Genomic DNA, 20,166 nt, shown 5'->3' with positions numbered 1-20,166 from the left:
AGGAAAATACTGTCAGACCACTTTCTATTTTACAGTATTGCTCTCATCAGGACTCCAACACCATGGATTACACAATTTGAGACACACTTTTTTCTACCAGGCTATTTAAAAAACAAAATCTCACTATTAATGAAAGAGCAGATACAATAAGATTTTTCTTTTTCTTTTAGCAGCACCTTCAATTATATCACCCCAAATCAATTGCTTTATAACATCGCCAAGAAAGCAGCATTTGATACTACCTCAAAGGGCTGCAGCTACAGCCTTTGAATGGCTGCTCCACGTTCTCCATAAGCACACTTTGGTCCTGCCACAGAACGCGAGGGGAACATTGACTTGAGTACCTCACATCAATTCATTCATTTGCACACTCCAGCTTTCATTCAGAACTCCACAGCTGCCTTACTGTGCTGGCTCATGTAATGGCCTTGGGTCCAAAAATTGAAGTATACTGGAAACAGTGGTCCTGGAGAGAAATTCTGCAGTAGTAGTTAGTCTTTACTAAATTATAAATGTGCTGTAAATGTTTAGAAGAACAGGTTCATAAACTAGATTGAGAACCACTGGCCTATTTTTATTTATTTTTTTTGGTACTACTATCAACAGCTAACATCTAAAGTTTGGAATCTGATGGTCAAGAGACCTGAAAAGGTGACTTCTGGTTAATTTTTTTTAGAACACAACTATGGCCACAACCAAAATACTAAATCCATGTCTTGAGATATTAAATGGTTTCATTACAATAATAGTATGTCAATGTAAGCAGTATTTATTGCTACCATATTGATACTATACGTTGTACAAAATATATAATCCATTATAAGGTAAAATGGTTACATTTCTTCCAGATACTGCCACTCTGTATGTCAGCTTCATTAAGTAATATGGCTATTAAATACTTTATACATGTAGGAATGTGTTCCTACCAGCAGAATCATCTTAAACAGAGAAAATAATAATTAAGAAAAAAAGTATTTATCCAAAACTGAGATGCTGCTAAACATCAGCAACAGGGAGCAAAACTAGGATCAGCTGGAATTGCTGATTCAACACATTACTATTGAAAGAAGTGAAAAAGAAAGGAACTAGTACATTTATATCATAACCCTCAGGCCCCACTCTTTTTTATTAAAAAGCCAAGAAAGTCTTGGAGGTTTTTTGTAAACAGAAATTTAATACTAATTTGCTCAAGTAAAAGCATTCAAGCCAAGCCGTTCAAAACACAGGGGAGTGTTTGCTTAGGAAGCTTTGGTTTTTAAATGCAGGCAAAAGAATGCATATATAGGCAATTTGAGATTTCAAAAAAGTTTAAGATCATTCTTCATACTTTTATGTGGGAATGTGATTACTTTGGAAACTGTAATTTCATTCCTTGGGAAAAGTGATAGGGAGAATCTTTATCATCATTCATCTCTGCTACTGGAACTGGATCACAGGCAAAAACAATGCAGGAGGTAACACAAGCCTTATCTTCTTTGATATGACACCACCAAAGTTTTAATATTTAGTATAGTATCTTTTTCTTCCTTAAGTAACAGTAGCCAGAATAACTAATATGCAACTTAAACTGTCATTTTGCAAACAGCACCACGTTACATGTATATTGAAAAAAGCCAAATAAAATTTCCAGGCTATTTTTCTGCAGTAAGACCAGACTCTTAACACAGAAAGTAGCTAATTAAAGAAAGAGAAGTAGTTAGATGTATAAGGAACAGGATAGATATAACATTGTAAACTTAAAGACACAAACTATTACACTGACTACGATCAGTCATAGTTTTCTGAAGTTTACACAAACAGGCAGCCAACAAAAGGTAAACAAAGAATAACCCAGTTTCTAAATACTGTGATGTACATGTCAGTACAAACTGTATCACAGGGCAAATTCTCGAAGACTTTGCTTTAAGCTCACAGCTTCAGTCCTTATCACAGAATATTGCAAATATTGTCTCTGTTTCAAATAAAAGATATGCTTTATTTCTCATACACAAAAGAAATAAATTAACTACATTGACTAACAAAAACTGATCAATATTTTCCATTATTGAATCATCTTCCCCAGCCAGATACTTGTCTATTGAAAGCAAGAGGTAGAATTTATATATAATTACACAACGAAGTCCTAATTTGAAACTTCAGAAAAGTTTGGCAACATGCTGAACACTATAGGCTACTGGTTTACTTTGCCAATGGCTAAGGTTTTATACTTTTACTCAAGTCACACTTTTAAAAGAATAATGGCTAATGAAATCATAAAGTGTGATTCCATAGCAGGAATGACCCGAAGTGGACCTCACTGTACTTCCAATGGCCTGATGTCAACTATTATTAAACTACAGGTTTTACAAAGTCTTCCACTAGACGTCTAGAGTTAAGCCAGAAGTTTTGGCTGTAATACAGGCAGTGATGAAAAACATATGAGTGGTAACAAGTCGTCTTAATATCATTCTTCAGTACTAAGATGGGCTAATCTGAAGCAGCACTTTACTCTGGTATCACCTACGGTGCCAGGAGGATCAAGAAGTTTGGAAGTGGAATTTTTCTTTATATTTACTTTCCATTTCACAGAACTCATCCTAACTTCCTTTTTCTCTCTTTTTTTTTTTTTTTTTTTTTAATATGAAATAACTGGACATAAAGATCTCAGGTGGATTATCACAGTGCTTCTGGAAGAACTAACAAACTTGCAAGGTATGTCCAGCTTGAATACCTATTCTATATAAATAGCAATAAAGAACTAAGCAACAGGTTGTCAGCCACTATGTGCAGATTAATAATGTCAGGTAATTTAGAGTCAGAAGTACCACTTCTTGCATGGAACAGTTTTAAATCTACTTTGCAGCTGAAATAATGATCTTATTTACCACATCTGAGCTGCAAAGCAAAAAAACACCAACCCCAAACTACAGTGAATCATTTAACTATTAAAGACTTGTCAGAAAGATGTAACAACTCACAAAATATTTTTCTTCAGTTACTACAATCTATGAAAAAATCTATCCTACAGTTCTTTCCTAGCAGTTCTTACAATTACAACTTTCTGTAGTTTGGTATTGAAGCTGATTTTTTTAAAATTAGATATCAGCAATTAAAAATGACACATGAGAGATTGAACTGTAGATGAACTACAAGCTAAAAATGCTCATAGATCATATTCAGTAACATACAAGAGTCAAGCAGTTTTCCATAAAAAGTAAATGCTCTCTAAACATAATTTATATTGTAAACATGTTATTCGTTATTATACTACATAACTTCAATATTGGACTATTTATCAAGACATAATAATTTCTTCAGTAATCTTACAGATCAAAAAATTTCCTCCTGTTCTTCTTAAGCAATTTAAGTAAATCAACAGAGTAGACAAGGAGTTAAACATAAGGTCCTTTTATTTCTGGAACAGGACAATGACTAATAGAATCAGACCTATTTTTAAATACAGCTTTCAAAACAGCTATGAGTCTTGCCTTTCTTTGGACAAAATCTGTGCACAGTGCAATGATTTGTGTTATTAATGAACACAGGGATTTTTCTTTGCCTCCAAAAAGACCACCACTGTGTCATTTAAACATTTTCTTTTCAGAAACAATGCCATGGGAAATTTGCCTCCATACACTGGTAACAGAAGTTATTTCTGAATATATTTTAGAGTCTTTTTAAGTCTTAAAACTTTATCTATTAACTCCTTCAGTGTCATAACTGGTGAGACAACAATGACCACATGCTGCAGGACTGGCATGCAGCTGCCAAGGCATCCAGACTTACTCTTTTTTAGGCACACATCCCATCCTAGTAACTTAACTTCTATCCTCACAAAATGTTTTTCTTCCCATATTTCATGCTCAGAATTTTCATGTCACAGAACTACTGCACATTTACATGGGAATTTTCCACATAAATTCTAAGAGGATTTAATCATACCAACATACTGTGATTTCACCAGCATTTAATTAGTTATAAATGATAAGTATTATCCTGAACTAATAGCACAAAAAGTTATCTTCCCCATGCATGTTTGGCAATGTGTGTTTTGGTGAAGATCACAACATTAGTGAGGATAAGTATGCCCCAAGCAATTAGTACAGTGATTTTAGGATTGCTACATACTTCAGGAAAGTCAGCCTCACAGCATCTCTACATGTGAAGTGTGCTCCCCACATTCCGTTACCTCACTTTGGGGTGGCTAGTGTCCCAGTCAAAAGGTGTTATTTGGAAGCTTTTTCTACTGAAGGGTAAGTAGGATTGCTATAAAGAAGGTGTAATGAAGAAGTATGTGAGCCTTCCTCAAACTCACTACACACTTTCTCAAACTCATCCTCAATGTTCTGGTCCATAAAACCAAGAATGGACAAGGCCAGACTTTGCTCAAAGCAACAGTCACCTCTGCAGGGTATTACCCAACAGAAGACCCGAGCCTGTCTAAAAGCTTGTGTATGTCAAGAATGGGTGTCCTATGTCTTCTCCTTCCCTCTCTTTCTGCTTATGTCCCATCCCTCTAAACCAGGCTGTTCCACCCACTCCTTTGCTGGCTCTGACACTCAAGACTGATACAGTTTGTTCACCCAGAAAGAATGTGTTGGGTTCGTTTTCTTGCTCACATTAGTTTTATGCTGGCTTTGTGAGTTCAGTCTGCTCCGTGAACAGCCTGAGTGGAAGAGCTGCACGAGGGAACTGCAAGTACATACCTGGGAGCAGGAGGAGGCTCAAGCAGCAGCACTGGGCACTAGTATTCATGTATAGTATATATAGTATATGGTATACATGAATACAACTAGTATAGTTGTATTCATGAGCTGTACTTGCTGAAACAATTAATTAAAAACTGTTCACAAAATTCTCATGTAAATGTAATTTTAAAATTTCCAGAAAGATCATCAGGATCTTGGATTTTAGGCTTTCATTTTCTTTTAATTCTCTTCCTCTTTAAGCTTAAACATGCAGAAAATGTGGGTAAGTTCTTTGAGATGAGCTGCAGAGTCAGAGCATTTCTACAGAGATATATCAACATCTGTTTACTGGGAAACTCAAAACCTCAGCCAGGAAAAAAAACCTGAACACCTCCATAAAATCCAGTTCTTTGGAATCCATTCTGCGGCCAATGTAAACCTGGAGTCAGACTTGATTATCACTCCTAACTACAAAGCCAATTAGCAATAAGGATTTCCCAATGAAAAAATGGGAAGATGAAGAGAGGGCTTTTTCTCTTTCCTGAAAAATAATATATATAACAACTCAGGCGTCCTTCTTTCAAGGGATTTGTTTTCAAGAGTTTAACTCATGGGACTAATATATGTAATCAATTTCAACACTTATTTTCTAGAACTTTCTGAACAATGCATGGCTTTCAAGAGCTCAAATTGGCCACAGCTCCAATCACAGCTTCAATCTTTTCATAGCTTGAAATCGTAATTGGTTTTTTTGAGTATCTGAAAGGAAATGCAATCCATTTACTACAGGTTCAAGTGTGGAAACAGATTTTTAAACTGTTTCAAAAAACAACTTCTGCACCAGATACAGAAGGGCATTTCAGGAACACATATGGAAGATTATCTTTTAGATATGGTAAAACCATACATCCAGTGCCTCTCACAAAAAGAAGCCTGGGACTTAGAAACTAGATGTCTCAAGACATGACCCATGCCATGATGCTTGATACGCTACAAGCAGAAATTGTACAACAACACTGAATAAAATACGAAGTGTTTTGTCACTTGATACCCAAGCAGCCAGGGGAAGAAGATGAGTGCCCATCTGTGAAAACCCAGCCATTAAAGCACCTGTACAAGAATAAGGAGAACTTGGAAGTCTGAAAGGCTTCAAAATCCTCATCTCCTAATGAATGGTATGATTAAAATATTGAACATTTTGACTGCTCTGCTAAAGTTCAAATACAAGATTGAGAGCACCAAGTTTTCCAAAGGCTTACAGTCAGACATGACTGCAATTCTCTCCAAACAAACAAATGCAGGTTCCACATCTTGTTCCCAGCACTGTTTATATTCCAAGACTCTTCCAAGAAAACACATGTATAGGATTGCAAGTACAACTGTTAAACTCTTTCTAGGAGCACTGAAAGAGAATTTTGAACACAAAGAAAAATATGTTGTAAAAATATGTGTGAAGATTCTTTTAAGAGATTGTTAAATCAGTAAAAGAAACTCACTCTACTCAAATGAGCATGGAACTGGGGATTACAACAAATATTAAACTTACAGTTATATGCTGCATACCTAGAAGATACAAAGTATGTTGTTCTTCTGTTTTCAGACACATATCTGGGGAGAAGGAGTCACTGCATTCTTTTTGAAAGGATGAGTTTTATGCAGTCTAAATACTGTTGGCTTTTTTATCTTTTTATACACCCTGAACCATACACAGTTACAGTCAGTAGCGATGTATACAATACACAGCATTCTAACGCTGTTAAGAACCATACACAAGAAACATCAAGATGACCTTGTACACAAAAAAGCAGCACAAACAAAAACTCAGAATTTTGAATAAGCCAAGTCAACACCCTTGTACAAAGCTGTGCGCTCCTTTTCCTGTGATTGAGGACCAACGACAAAATGGTTACAATAAAGTCATTTTTCAGCTATAAAGAGATCAGCAAGCATTTAATTAGGTGATCGAACAAGAAGTGACATCTATTTAGTATTTCCCTAAAGAGGTCTGTGGTAGTCTAAACAGAAACTTTTTTTATAAACAGGATATGCATAATAAAATGTACAGCAGCCACTCTTGCTTTCTACAACATACTGTGGGATCCAAACGATTCCTGGAACTGGGCTTCGGAGGGGAACAACGTAGAGCTGAAGACTGGATTTACAGCCTCTTCTCAAAGAGCTGCAAAACATCCTGTGGCAATTCTTACTATCTGTTTTCTCTTTTGTCTAGTTTTATATGAGCATTTGGTCAATAAAATCATCTTTAGAATAAAACAAGACTACGCAGAAGATATCTAAGGGGTTTGAACTACTGATCATCACTACGCAGGTAATGCACTATACTGTAGTTAAAGACTGGACTCGGGTTTTCCCTGTCAGGTAAGGCTAGAAGAAATCTGGTAAAATTAGAACTCAGAGAAGCAGAATGAAATTGAAGGAACAGCTGTCATGAGAGGCTGCCATATTTTTCTAAAGGCAAATCTACTTTTTAAGTCCTTTGTAACTTGTGTAATCTCAATAACATCAGTAAAAAATAATTGTAGCTATCTGACATGGGATTTTCTGCTTTGAAGATGCCCTAACTGATCCAATATCTTTCTGTCTTCCAAACTGAAGGACCTTTGATTACACAAGACAGATACTTTCAAGTTATGGGTCAACTAGAAAGCTAACGGGTTTAATGGCACTAAATTCAAGCACAGCACATTTTCATCTCCTATCAGCCAGCTGCCTAGCTATCAGGTACAGGCACTATGATGGCAACGCTAGGTTGAAAAAACCCCAAACGTGTTTATTGAAAAAAAAAGAAAAAAAAAAGCTACACAAAAGTATTGGCTTCCAGCTTTTTTCTGGATGTAATTTAAGTTACTGATTTCAAATTACATGGAGTCATAACTTGCGAGCCCTTGCCAGAGAAAAGAGCCCTCACTAAATAAAAGACAGCACAAATGTGCTTGCATACAGAGGTGACTTTCTGTCAACAGCAGTAATAAACGAATGACTGGAATATGGGAAAAGCTGTTATCAGGAAAGAAAACTCTATTTTTCCAGATAAGAAAAAGAAGTTTAATTGGAAGTGTTTAGGGATCAGAATAACAAGAGTTTAGGAACTACCCTGATGAGTGCATTTTATGCATTGCTAATCAAGGATTTCCCAATTTTCTAGATACAAGCAATGCATATATGCTGACGTACCCATATTTTTTCATCAAGAATGAATAAAATAAAATAAATACAATTCCAAGTTATGGTAAAATTGACTACAAGAATCACACTTCAAAGCTTTAAGTAAACGGCACTTATTTTTTAAACTCAACTATAAAGTTTTGGTATGACAATGTTTAATGCATTTCGCTTAAATAATATTTCATTATCATTATATATAATTTAATAATAATAATTTATATTCCAAATCCTATTTTTTATATTCTGACTGTTTTTCAGGACAAGAGACTGTAGCAGTGAGTAAAGTAAATGGTTCAATACTTTCATTTGCTGCTTCACACTCACTTATTCTTGTGTTTGGGGGTTTTTTTGTTTGTTTACTTTCCTCTTCAAGATTGGCTATCCTGATTAAGAAGATATGAAAGAATACACGCTCCTCCTCTTCTTGGCTTTGTGCTCTGCCAAACCTCTCATTGGTCCTTCATATTTTACACTGAAGAATATGATGCTCCAAGATATGGAAGAAGATGATGATGATGACGATGATGACAATTCCCTATTTCCAACCACTGAACCAATTATACCACTAATTCCTTTTGACCTGTTCCCAGTATGCCCCTTTGGATGCCAGTGCTATGTGAGAGTTGTCCATTGCTCTGACCTAGGTAAGAATGAATTTGTGTGTCTGCTCTCCATTGGACTCTCCTTTGGAGGATTTGCCTTTTAAAAGATAAATCCTACAGCTCCATAAATCACACACATTCACATATTCCAGTATTAGTCATTTTCAAAAGGAGCTTACACTTTTTCAATTAAGCTCGCAAACCACATCTAATTCATGTCCAGCAACTAAGTTGTGTCCAGCAGTTTTTATAATGTAAATATTTTCCCAGTTCATGTGCACCAGTTTAGAAAAATAATAAGCTGCTCTAGGCATTTTCCACACTAGCAATGACTTCTATAGATAACGACACAGAATGGAAAGGCATTTACAATATGTAACAAATAACTGTGGAAATACTTCTCTGAATACTGATTGGGGTTAGTAAGTACATAATAATCTGCACAGCTTTTTATCCACTAAGAGATCACAGAATGTGAAAATGCTTATATTAACATTTTAGATCACACTTTCTCCTGTTTCTTTTACTCGCATGAAGTTATATCCAAACAGAGAAGCACAAAAGTTTGCTGTGTCTTCTGTTGCATTAAACAAGCTATTGGTGCCCTCTCTCAAAAGACTATGGCCAAAGTAGTACTTCATTCATAACTACAAAGCAACAGGTCAAATGTCAAGAAAACATAACAAAGATAAAGAGGCCGTAAATAAACCACAAGGAAGTTTAACGAGAAGGCATAAATGGGAAAGGAACTATTCACTCAGCTTAACTTCCATTAAAGTGTGCATCACTGGTAACATTTTAACCAAAGGCAAATCTGCTATTGTCACTGTTGCGGATACATACTAGTCCCTAAATATCAATTCATTATTGATTTGAATTAGTGTTCATTGTTTTATGTGTCATTAGTGTTTCCCCATGATTCAAGGTAATCAAGAGGACTGGACTGTGCTTGTGCGACTAGCACAGTGATGACATTTGTTCTCATCACAGCTCCGCCACCATCCTACACTTAATCTTAGACTCCTCATGTCTTGGAAACATTGAGTCAATATGTAAATCACTGGGGTTTAAAAAAATGTGTCATTATTATGGAATCAAACTTTTGCTGACAGACTCCCCCCCCCCCCCCCCGTGGTTATTGCATCTAGTCTACAGATTGCAAATCTCTACTTGAGTTCACATACAGGAAAAATGCCTCCTATTAATAGAGTTCATCTTTAGATAACTAATCTAATATGGAAAGATTGTTAATAAACTGGACTAGCATTTAACATTTGATGCATCAGCATTTCCACTGAAAAGAAAATTACTATTCCTTGCTAGTCTCTTCTGCTGATTCAGGATCTCAGATGGCACGAACTAGAAGTGTTTTTGTAACTGAACAGCGAACTGGATTGGAGGATTTATACAACTGGCAATTAAGTACTTGCTGCAGGAAGACCATTCTTGTCCACTTTTACCAAGAACACATTTTTCAGCCCTGACGTTAACTGTATGGCTACATAAGCAAGCATGCCAGCATAATGGGTAGGGCAGTGGACAGGAGCATTCAAGCACTGAGCAGAAACCCCTTGCAGTCACAGCAACAGCCCTGTTACTCGGCACAGCACCACAGCCCCAGACTGTCAGGGCTGCTTTCTCCAGGGGGTTGAGCAGTTTCCCTGTAGAACCACCCGTGCTCTGAGGCTACTTGTTTCACAGATGCAAAGAATCTGCAGCAAGCACCCCATTCAAGCTTTTCATGGTCTGGGGCAGAAGCAGTTCCTCCTGAAACTATCCCCACGTTTTTGTGGTACACTGTTACATCGTTAGTTCCTCTTTTCATCACGTACTCCCTTTTCTTCGTGGCTGTTCATATTTTCTTTCCCACCATAATCATCAACAATCTTACTGTGTTTTGCTGTTTAGCAGTTAATTTCTTTGGACTTATACATAGGCACATAACGTTTCTGTTTATGTCACGTACTTAAATAGGTTTGACATCAATACCTCGCAACATTCCACCAGATACTCGTATGATTGACCTTCAAAACAACAAAATTAAAGAGGTCAAGGAAAACGATCTCCAAGGACTCACATCACTTTATGTAAGCTTCCTATTTTCTGAGTTTAAAATCTTATTTAGCAATCTGAAATATTTTGATACTTTTAAAATACAAATGGTATTTTTCTTTTCCAATAGTATCCATAAAAATACAGCCTAATGCCTGCATATCTGAGTGCTCCCACATAGTAAGAGGCAAATTTCTTTGAGCTGTAAGAACTATGCTTTCTAAAACATCCAGAAAACGTACCATGTGTATCTCACCAAAAAGATCCTGAAGATTTATTCAGTCCTTAGCATGCACAGAAACATTCCTTACAAGACAAGTACTCCTTTTTTAGCTTAGGTGTAAAATAGCAGAACGAACTTAATCTCACAGCAGAACTAGAACACAGTTTCTGAGGGTATTTTCAAAAGCACATAGCATACAACTAACATACACTGCTGAAATTAACGTTACAAATCTAACTGACCTGAACAGAACACAGACCAACACTGCATTACTGAAAAAGTCAGTACTACCATTTTTATCATGCTCAAGAATGCATGTAGAGACAGACTTTAATAGAAGTATCACTGGCAACTGATAAATCTGGATATTTACAGTACACAATAGTCCCCTTTTATAATGAAAGAAAATAAGAGAGTCTTAGGGGCCTGTAAAGGTAGATGAAATCTCTTTTGGAATACTGATTTCCATAAGTCATCACCCTAGATCCAGTACCAACAAATATGGACAACTTTAAAATTTTCATTGTAAAAATGACAAATCTTTTCCACAAGTTAGCAAATTAACAACATTCATTAGAAAGACAGGAAACGTGTTAGCATAAAACAAATCCTTTTCAGTCATATTTGGTTTCTGAGCAAGAAACAGACCTAAGTGTTTATGAATAGGCTTATTAATTATTATGGGTTAAGCTAGGATAGAAACAATAGGAAGCATATCAATTCATTATTTGCAACAAAGTGTTTCCAATTCCCCTTACACATCTTGCATCTGGGTACAGAATGGTCTTACCAGCAGGTTTGGGGTGAACACACTAACTGTGGTTTATATTCAGTATAAAATATCTTACAGAAACTACCCTCCAATGCCTGAGAAAGTCACTGGAACACCTCAGCAATCACCACGTTATATATCTGAGTCACCGCTTAATTATGTGGTATTTGAAAACTCTGAGCTGTTTTGGTTTTTCTCATCAGTTAATGTGTGGTAAAGCCTAACAAAATTTTTACCGAAAACAAAGTTTACTTTGTACAACTCGTCTGACCACTAGTCTACTTAGCAAAGGCATAAATGGCAACCTAGATTAGGAAGGAGCATTTCCTGTTTATTTCCTCAAGCTATCCTCCTTTCTTCTGGGAAAAAAAGATTAATTCTGTTTTGTGTTACTTTTTATTCCCAGTTCCAGAGAACAGATGACTTACAAACAGCTCAAAAAAATAAAAAAGGAACAAAAATTAATAGTCTAGGTAGGTAAATACAGAGATGTGATTTGACATGCAAAATCATTTCAGATAACATATATTGTTGTCTGTAGTAACTCAATCCAAGTTCTTTGGTAACACATAGCAACCAAGAACAAAAAAATGTGCCAAAAAAGAACTAGTGTACTGTGCAGAAGAGACACATTTGAATTCACAGGAGTTGAAAAATCATGGCAATTAAGATATTAATTCAGATGTGTATATCAGATTAAAAAGCTGACTTTTATTGTGCAGCATTATGCTGAAATAAGATTAAATTCCAAGTTTTGAGACTTTGTCTGAATTAAGCAACAACAACAAAGAACATAAACCCCATACAATCCCACAAAATACATGAAGACAAACATATTGATTGGCCAGTTCTTCTTACTAACCATTGGTACCTTGTCAGCTATGACCAGTTTTTCTCTACCTTCTAGCTGATGCTCCAGCTTCCATGTTCCTTTTTGTTTTTCACAATCAATTGAAATGCCCAAAGTATATACAAAGAGCTAAAGTTTGGTATGATGGAAAAATAAAATACTTAACATACTTAATTATTGATTTATATATCAAATTCATTACAAAAATTTCGTAATCATAACATTTCTGTATGAAGAAATTTTCTTTATATTGCTCTTCCCATATCTGACAGGCACTGGCTTTGAACAACAATAAAATATCCAAGATCCATCCAAAAGCCTTTCAGCCAACAAAGAAGCTACGACGACTGTATCTGTCCCATAACCAGCTAACTGAGATTCCAACAAATCTACCAAAAACTTTAGCAGAGCTCAGGATTCATGCTAATAAGGTTAAGAAAATCCCCAGGGATGCATTTAAAGGAATGAATTCCCTACATGTTTTAGGTAAGTCCTGTTAAGTAGAAAAGAAACTCTCTTTCTCAAAAATGTAACACAGTATATATAATTTTCATTCAAACATTTCCCCAGTGTGCAATATCCACTTAAAGAGATAGCCATTCTGTGGAAACACTCTTTCACACTTTAATTTCTGTGTGAAGTTGCTACATAGGTCAAGTTTCTGGTAACCCTGCAAGCCAAGTTAGTAACTGTTACTCACTGAAAGGTGTGACTTCCGCCCCTCAGAATAGCAAGCAAAAGCTAAACATTAATTAATGCTTAGATGCTTAGAACATCAGAAGTCATAAATAAACTGAAATCAGCTGTTTATAATTTAATCTAACATACACAAAATTCCTATGCCATAAATACTTTTTTCCCCCCTTGGACAGAAATGAGCGCAAATCCTCTTAACAATGATGGAATAGAGCCAGGGGCTTTCGAAGGAGTAAATATTTATCATATAAGAATTGCAGAAGCTAAATTAACTTCAATTCCTAAAGGTATGACTTGTTTTACCTTTTCTATTCTACCTGTACCAGTATGCTCCTAAAAATATATATATTTATATTTAACACCTATATGATTATGAAAGTGTTCATAAATTCTGTTATGTATTGTCCTATCTTATTTTTATTTTTGTACTTTGTATCCAATTCTACATGCCAAAAGTGCACATGCATGCGCACGCATGCCCGAACAGTCAGACACTCGCTCTCCAGCCCCCTCTCCTGCCTTCTCCTTGGCAGGAGTCCACTCCTCTCACAGCCATCTAGAGACACTTCTCGGGTCAGGAGAAACAATGTGAAGAAAATCAAAAGATGTCACTTCACATCCTTCTCATCAGCCTCTCAAAAATCCTTACAAAGAAAGGCTAAACCCCCTGATATTTGGTCGGGTCATAAGGGATAAAGACTTTGCATTTCATGCATTTAAAATGAAGCCCTCAAATTTCTAACTTTATTTTTTCATGTTTCAAACAACTCTGTAGCTCAAATATGTTCTGCAATATAACCAACCACCTCACTGTGAACCCCAAATTAGCATTTTATACATCTTTTGATGGGGTTTCGCTAAGTAGAATTTAATATTAACATCAGCATTAAATTCAACATAACATACTACAAAATTAAATCATTCCTTCATATAAAACAATTAACTTGTGATTTGGAGGTAACAATAAATTAAACCACTAAGTTTATAAATCACTGATCTCCACATAGAAAAAAGTAGCCGGAATGAACTCGGTACAACACTCCACCTGCATTTTCTGTAGCTCAGTGTAGTATTTAACCAAATTCTCATGGTTTTCAACTGCTCAAAACTACTAGCCAAGAGAAAAAAAGAAACAAAGCATAATATCATACGTTATATCATATAACATAATGTTGGTCATGAAGATATTTATTTCTGGATCATTCAGATAAAGAATTTGTTTCTTATTAATCTCTCCTTGTAGATAGATATACATGCAAAAGCATCCCTGTAGAAAAGAACACTGAAAAAAACCCCAACAACAAACAAATCTAGCTCATCCCAATTGTTCAGATAATTTTAAGATCAGAACATATCCAGCTGCCTATGGTAACACTCCTCAATACAGAAAAATATACATTCTTCCAGTATCATCATAATATCATGTCCTGTCACTTAGCACACACACAAAAAAATGCATAAAATCATTCAGATTTTGCCTCTGTTACGGAGAAATCTCCTACAAGGAAACAGCATCAGGTCTAGTATGTGGTGTCAAATACATAAATCAAACAGGATTTCATGGTTAACACATTCTACACAAATGGAAACTAAGTTTGTAGGTCCTCGTATCTGAAAATGTTATAATGACATGAAAAAATGGACTTAAAATCTAAAATGGGCAGATTGTAGTCTTCCCTCTTAATATTGTAACTCAGATACAGGCATTTGTAAACTGGAATGTAAACTGCATAAAAGCCCAAACAAATATCAAAACATGTCAACTGGGACAAAGACAGACTGTACAGCTGTCTTTTCATTACAATACTTGTCTTCAGTATTGTAATGCTACAACAAATAGCAATGGCAATGGGAGCAGTGCTCTCCTAAGCCATGTTAGTAACTGAAGCGTGGTTTATCTTGCTTGGTGTCAGGGTGCCATCTAGACAGATGCTAGTAAAACTGAACATAAAATCAGCAAACAGAAATTCAAACTTGTGACTATCTTCCTTCACCTTTACTAAAGGGATATTGTAAAAAAGATTCTCCACCTCCTGGTCCATTCACTGACAGTTCTAACTGGGACTATTTTGTACCATATGAAAAAATATTCTGCATACCGGCACGGGAAGGAGCATACCAAATGTCTCATTTTCCTTAGAGAATTCTGGAAGCTTTCCTCCCAGATCTCATCTTCCAAGCCATAATAGCGCAATTGTTACATCATGTGGAAGAGAATATATATCTACAAAAAAACATCACTGGTTTCACAGGAGTAGGATTTTGACTACCAATTGTTAGATAATTGCATACAACACACAATTTACATCTTTGACAGGTTAACCAAAAGTACCTGAAAGCTGTAAAAAAGAAAACTAGCAAAATTATACCAAATTTTGCAACTCTGAAATCTTAACATTAGCATATGCACTTTCACAACAATTGATTTTTTTAAAAATTTACTATTTTAAACCAAATTATGTTGATGAATTAGTTTTTTTAAAGTGACATACTTGTATCTAATACTCATTTCTTTCATGCAGACAACCCCCCCAAGATTCTTCACCCAACCTTAAACAGAAAAGACAGACACTGTTCAGAACATAAATATTCCAACAAAACCAAGTTGGCTTATTTTTCTCATACTGTGCATTTGTTTTTCATCAGAATTGCCCTCCAGTCTACTAGAACTTCATTTAGATGACAATAAGATCACAACAATCGAACTTGAAGATTTTAACCGCTATAAAGATCTTCAAAGGTAAAATTCCTACGCAGAATGCTTCTATTTGATAAAAGGTCAGACCTGGCAAGGTCTCTTATTTGATTCTTCTCTTGTTAGCAGGAGAAGATAGAAGTAAAAATTTTAAGTGTTTTAGTAAGAGCTGCTGTAAATAGGACCTAACTTAAAAATAATAATAAAAAAAACCACAAAACAAAAAAACCCCAAGCATTAACCTTGTTATTGTACATCTTGGTCTTGCCTGCAGTTTGCAATAGAAGTATGTGTTAAGAACAAAATGTAATCATCAAATTCTTACCTCACAGCACCTGGGTGTTGTGTAATAAAGCCTTACCTTCATATAATATCTCTCAATGTGCTTGTAGTAATATGCCTCAGTTAAGCACTGCATGTATTTTTCATACTCAGAAAATAGGAACCTTTGTGGTCACATCCTTTACCAACAGTATTCAGAATTTTTCTCTAGCCTGTTCCTTCTCAGGCCCAGGCATTTCAACTGTCTGGTCAGTCATTTCACAAATCATCCCCCCAAAATGAGGTATACAGCAACACCAAATAATGTTTGGTCTAGAATGCCTTTTTTGAAACTGAATGTATAGGATTTAAGAGTCATAATAGCATTTTAATTCCAGAAGGCCTAAGTGTACTGGAAGGATACACTCCATACACACCCTGAAGGAAAATATAAAAGGATGGCATGAAAAGGGGAATTTGTGACTTTTTTATGCAAATGCTTGGGAAAACTGGTAAATTAGAAGATAAATTCGCCTCCTGAAAACTAGCCTGAGAAATACAGTAGCTGGTAAAGGAAACAACTTGATAACTGTTTCCAAATGTGATGGGCTTAAGGAAAACACAAAAGGCATGTTTCTGAGGAATGTATCACTGATACAGGACAAAAGGCGGCAGTTCTTCCTGTAAGGCTCAGTTCAGCACTCTGAAAATACAGCTGAGCAGCGCCGGATTTGGTAATAGAAGCTACTATCGTAGAGGAACTATGAACTGTGTTTAGATACCAACTATAGTTTCTGAAGAAATCAAGAAAGGAGGAAACGGGGATTGCAGGATGCATGGAAAGAGATTCCAAACTGACCTGTCTCCACCTTCAGAACCATCTTAGCAATGCACGGTGAAGTCTTAGAGCAGAAATCTGAGGCCTAAACTAAGTGAAGTGTGGAAGTAGCAAAGAAGGTAGTCCTGCTTATTTTTAAAAGATAAAGCTTTTCACCAAGATATACATATATAGATCTATATATAAAAAACTGTTTCTTTATAAGACTTGGTCATCTTTGGCTATTTAATAGAACAACACTTTTTATTACTGTGAGTATACTCTGTAGCTATACTACCTGATGAAAGGGTGTGACTTATTTTGCAAGACTGGTGGTCTAATTTTAATTTCTGTCACTAAAAGTAGAAAAAAAAAATGCATGCAAATCTGGACAATGGCTCACATCAGCCTAGCTGCTGTTCTTTAAGTGAAGAATAAGAAGAAAAAATATTTGTTAAATCAATGGGGGCTGGTGGTGGTGTGTCTTTCTATCAGAGGTAAGATTTCATCTTTTCCAGGTTTTTTTCCCGCCCGTCTACTCCTATGTACTTCAATCTTCAAAAAAAAAAGTATGCTCTTGAATGCTGTTGTGAATCTCAATTAGTCTTTAATTAAATGTTCCTTGCACTCTTCCTAGGCTAGGTCTTGGGAATAATAAAATCAAAGATGTGGAAAATGGAAGTTTTGCCAACATACCAAGCATCCGTGAAATCCATCTCGAAAGAAATAAACTCAAGAAAGTTCCTCCTGGATTACCCCAACTTAAATATCTGCAGGTCATATACTAAACCTAATAGAAAGCTCTGGTAGTTACAAGTTGTTAGATTTTCACACTGCCATACTGTTTAGCACATAACTAAAAAGCATAAACAGCTATCACATTTTGATATGACTCTCATGCTAGGAAAACCTGAAATCATATATGTACTTTAAGAAATAAACAAGATTAAACAAGAACATTTTCTAGAAAAACAACAACAACAACAACACCCCATCACCAACATGCTACACACAGAAACTGTTTCCAGGAAGTTTGTTATAGATTTATCATAATTTATATATTACCAAACCAGAATGGAAATTTTTCCATTCCCATGCTGAAAAGTCTTAAATCCAAAGTAAATTATTTATGAGGCTGAAATGATCAGATAAGATTGTTAAATTTGTATTTAGAACGACATAAATTCTGCAATAAAATGCTTTCAAAACACATTTATTTCCTAAAATCTGGAATAGTGATTAAAATCGTATGTTTTATAAGATAACATCTTTTGGGATACTGAGCAGAACAAAGCCTGGGCAAACATGAAGAAATACACAGATGACAGAGCATGTGACAAGCTATTTGATAAACATTTTTACCTCTTAATTTCATTTCTTTCCACTTCTCATTTCACTTCCAAATAAAGGAAATTTTTTATATATATATATACATACACACACACTCATAAAAAACAAGAACGAACAAAAAACCCAACATCAACTTACAATGTAATGTAAAATCAGATATATAAAAGAATTATTTTATCAATGTACATTTTTTTACTTAAATTCTAAACTCTATCACAAGCCCTTTTTTAAAACTTATCTAAGCTACATCAGCATTAGACTGATCTGTCCCTAAAATCATATTGACAAATCTCCCCCAGTATCAACTTTTCTAGAGACTTTTAAAAATGTATTAAGTCACTGGAAGTTTGCATTATGGGAGAATATAATACTGCATCATTGGAATTCTTACTGTAAGTGAATATGAAATGGCATTTTAGGAGAATGTTCTATAAGAATAGATTCCAATTATTCTGGCAACACACTGATAAAACATGTAACTTTTCATTGTGGGAGAGACTGTGGCAGGAGGGAGATCTTTTTTAAAGATTTATCCTGTTACTATTAAGGCCTATTCAACTCACCTTATAGCAAACTTCAGTTATCTATATGCCAATGAATGTCAGATATTTTTCCCATTTACATACTAACTATTTTATTTTACTGTTTCTTATTGCTGCAGGTAGTCTTCCTTCATTCTAATCATATTGCAAAACTGGGAGTGAATGATTTCTGTCCAACAGGAGGAAGAAAGAAGAAAGCGTTATACAGCGGCATAAGCCTCTTCAATAATCCTGTAAAATACTGGGAGGTTCAGCCTTCAACCTTCCGTTGCATTTTAGCCAGAAACAGCGTGCAACTTGGAAATTTCCTCAAATGATACTGAAGTTGGCAATTTCAAAAAGCAACTTGTTCAAATGTGTTCTATAATACTTGAAATTTGCAGAAAAATGCTAATTTTACATTAACCAGTTTACAAAGTACTTACTATTTCAGAGATAGTTAATTAGGAACAACATGTAAGTACGATCTGTTGTATTATTTGACAATGTTCAACCTTTGTTTGAATAATTTAAACAAAAGCCTTTATATCTTACGGAGGGACTCTTGGAAGTGGAACTGGAAACTGTATTTGATGTTTCCTATTATCAGTGTTAAATTCTTTACCTAAATCACATAGTTTCGACATATTCTTGCTTTGAAATAAATTCTAAAAATTAAGTGGAAGTGACTTTTTCCACAGTAAGGACCTCCTCCTCTGCCAAAAAGTGTTGTAAGAAAAGGTGACAAAAGTTATCAGACTTTCAAGGGCAACTTCTTGTGCCATTTTTAATAATCAGCAAAGATGTAATGAAAAGGTACGGTATTGTCTAGTCTTTTGTCTCTAAACAACAACATATTTTTATAATCTAGTAAGTGAGATAAATCTGGGTTTCATATCAAGAACGAACATGCAAAAAAACTTTAATAGGTTTTGGTACTTTTTCCTTGCAACTTTAAGCAGGAAATGTCCTTCAGTGTTTTGCTATCAGTATAATTTGATGCACTCTGAACGTTAAAAACTAGGATTCAAGATTTATGATATGCTTCAAGCTTAATAGGAATGATTATTAAACGCCCTTTAGGCCAGCACAAACATTTTATCTATAACAACTGTAATCATTTTTTTCATTTTATTTTTTCCTCTCTCTTATTTTGACATCACATGGGTTAAGAATCCCTCATTAATGTAAGTACCTTGACATTGCTGAATGCAAGCAGATAGCTGGAACTCAACTGCCCGGACTTCTTACATAGGTCAACACATAGAATTCTCAATACTGACAGTACTGTATAAAATGGGTATTTTATATATCTATTTAGTGTATATTTGCTATTGGGATTCAAAACAATTTAAATAAACTTAAAGAATACTTGCATATGTATATTTAATTACATGATAGGTCATGTCAAAATATTCAGAGATTATAACCAAACACCTTTCAGACTCTTCTCTACATATTTTCTCTATTCTTC

The 20,166-nt window shown here is 35.2% G+C and overlaps 2 protein-coding genes across 2 annotated transcripts in view; one reads left to right on the top strand and one right to left on the bottom strand.

Annotated features, from left to right (window-relative positions):
- Nucleotides 1-20,166, bottom strand: part of LOC119146106 (centromere protein P) — a 151,497-nt gene that overhangs the window by 65,654 nt on the left and 65,677 nt on the right. The gene's annotated exons all lie outside the window — the stretch shown is intronic.
- Nucleotides 1,193-19,089, top strand: ASPN (asporin). The gene is made up of 8 exons (XM_037383237.1): nucleotides 1,193-2,691; nucleotides 8,227-8,497; nucleotides 10,430-10,542; nucleotides 12,625-12,838; nucleotides 13,225-13,335; nucleotides 15,695-15,788; nucleotides 17,459-17,597; nucleotides 18,833-19,089. Exons 2-8 carry the CDS (start codon nucleotides 8,251-8,253, stop codon nucleotides 19,028-19,030), a joined length of 1,116 nt encoding a protein of 371 aa, XP_037239134.1. The 5' UTR covers nucleotides 1,193-2,691; nucleotides 8,227-8,250; the 3' UTR covers nucleotides 19,031-19,089.

The sequence above is a fragment of the Falco rusticolus genome, chromosome 4 (genome assembly GCF_015220075.1).
Source record: "Falco rusticolus isolate bFalRus1 chromosome 4, bFalRus1.pri, whole genome shotgun sequence".
NCBI lineage: Eukaryota > Metazoa > Chordata > Aves > Falconiformes > Falconidae > Falco > Falco rusticolus.
Note: the sequence above shows the minus strand (reverse complement) of the source record. Positions and strands in the feature narration are given on the sequence as shown.

What these genes read in the sequence shown, in the direction of transcription:
- ASPN (XM_037383237.1), top strand. Translation starts at nt 8,251, where the DNA reads ATGAAAGAATACACGCTCCTCCTCTTCTTGGCTTTGTGCTCTGCCAAA. An exon ending in TGTCCATTGCTCTGACCTAG is followed by an intron (nt 8,498 to 10,429) that starts GTAAGAATGAAT and finishes GTACTTAAATAG; the next exon opens with GTTTGACATCAATACCTCGC. An exon ending in ATTAACTTCAATTCCTAAAG is followed by an intron (nt 13,336 to 15,694) that starts GTATGACTTGTT and finishes GTTTTTCATCAG; the next exon opens with AATTGCCCTCCAGTCTACTA.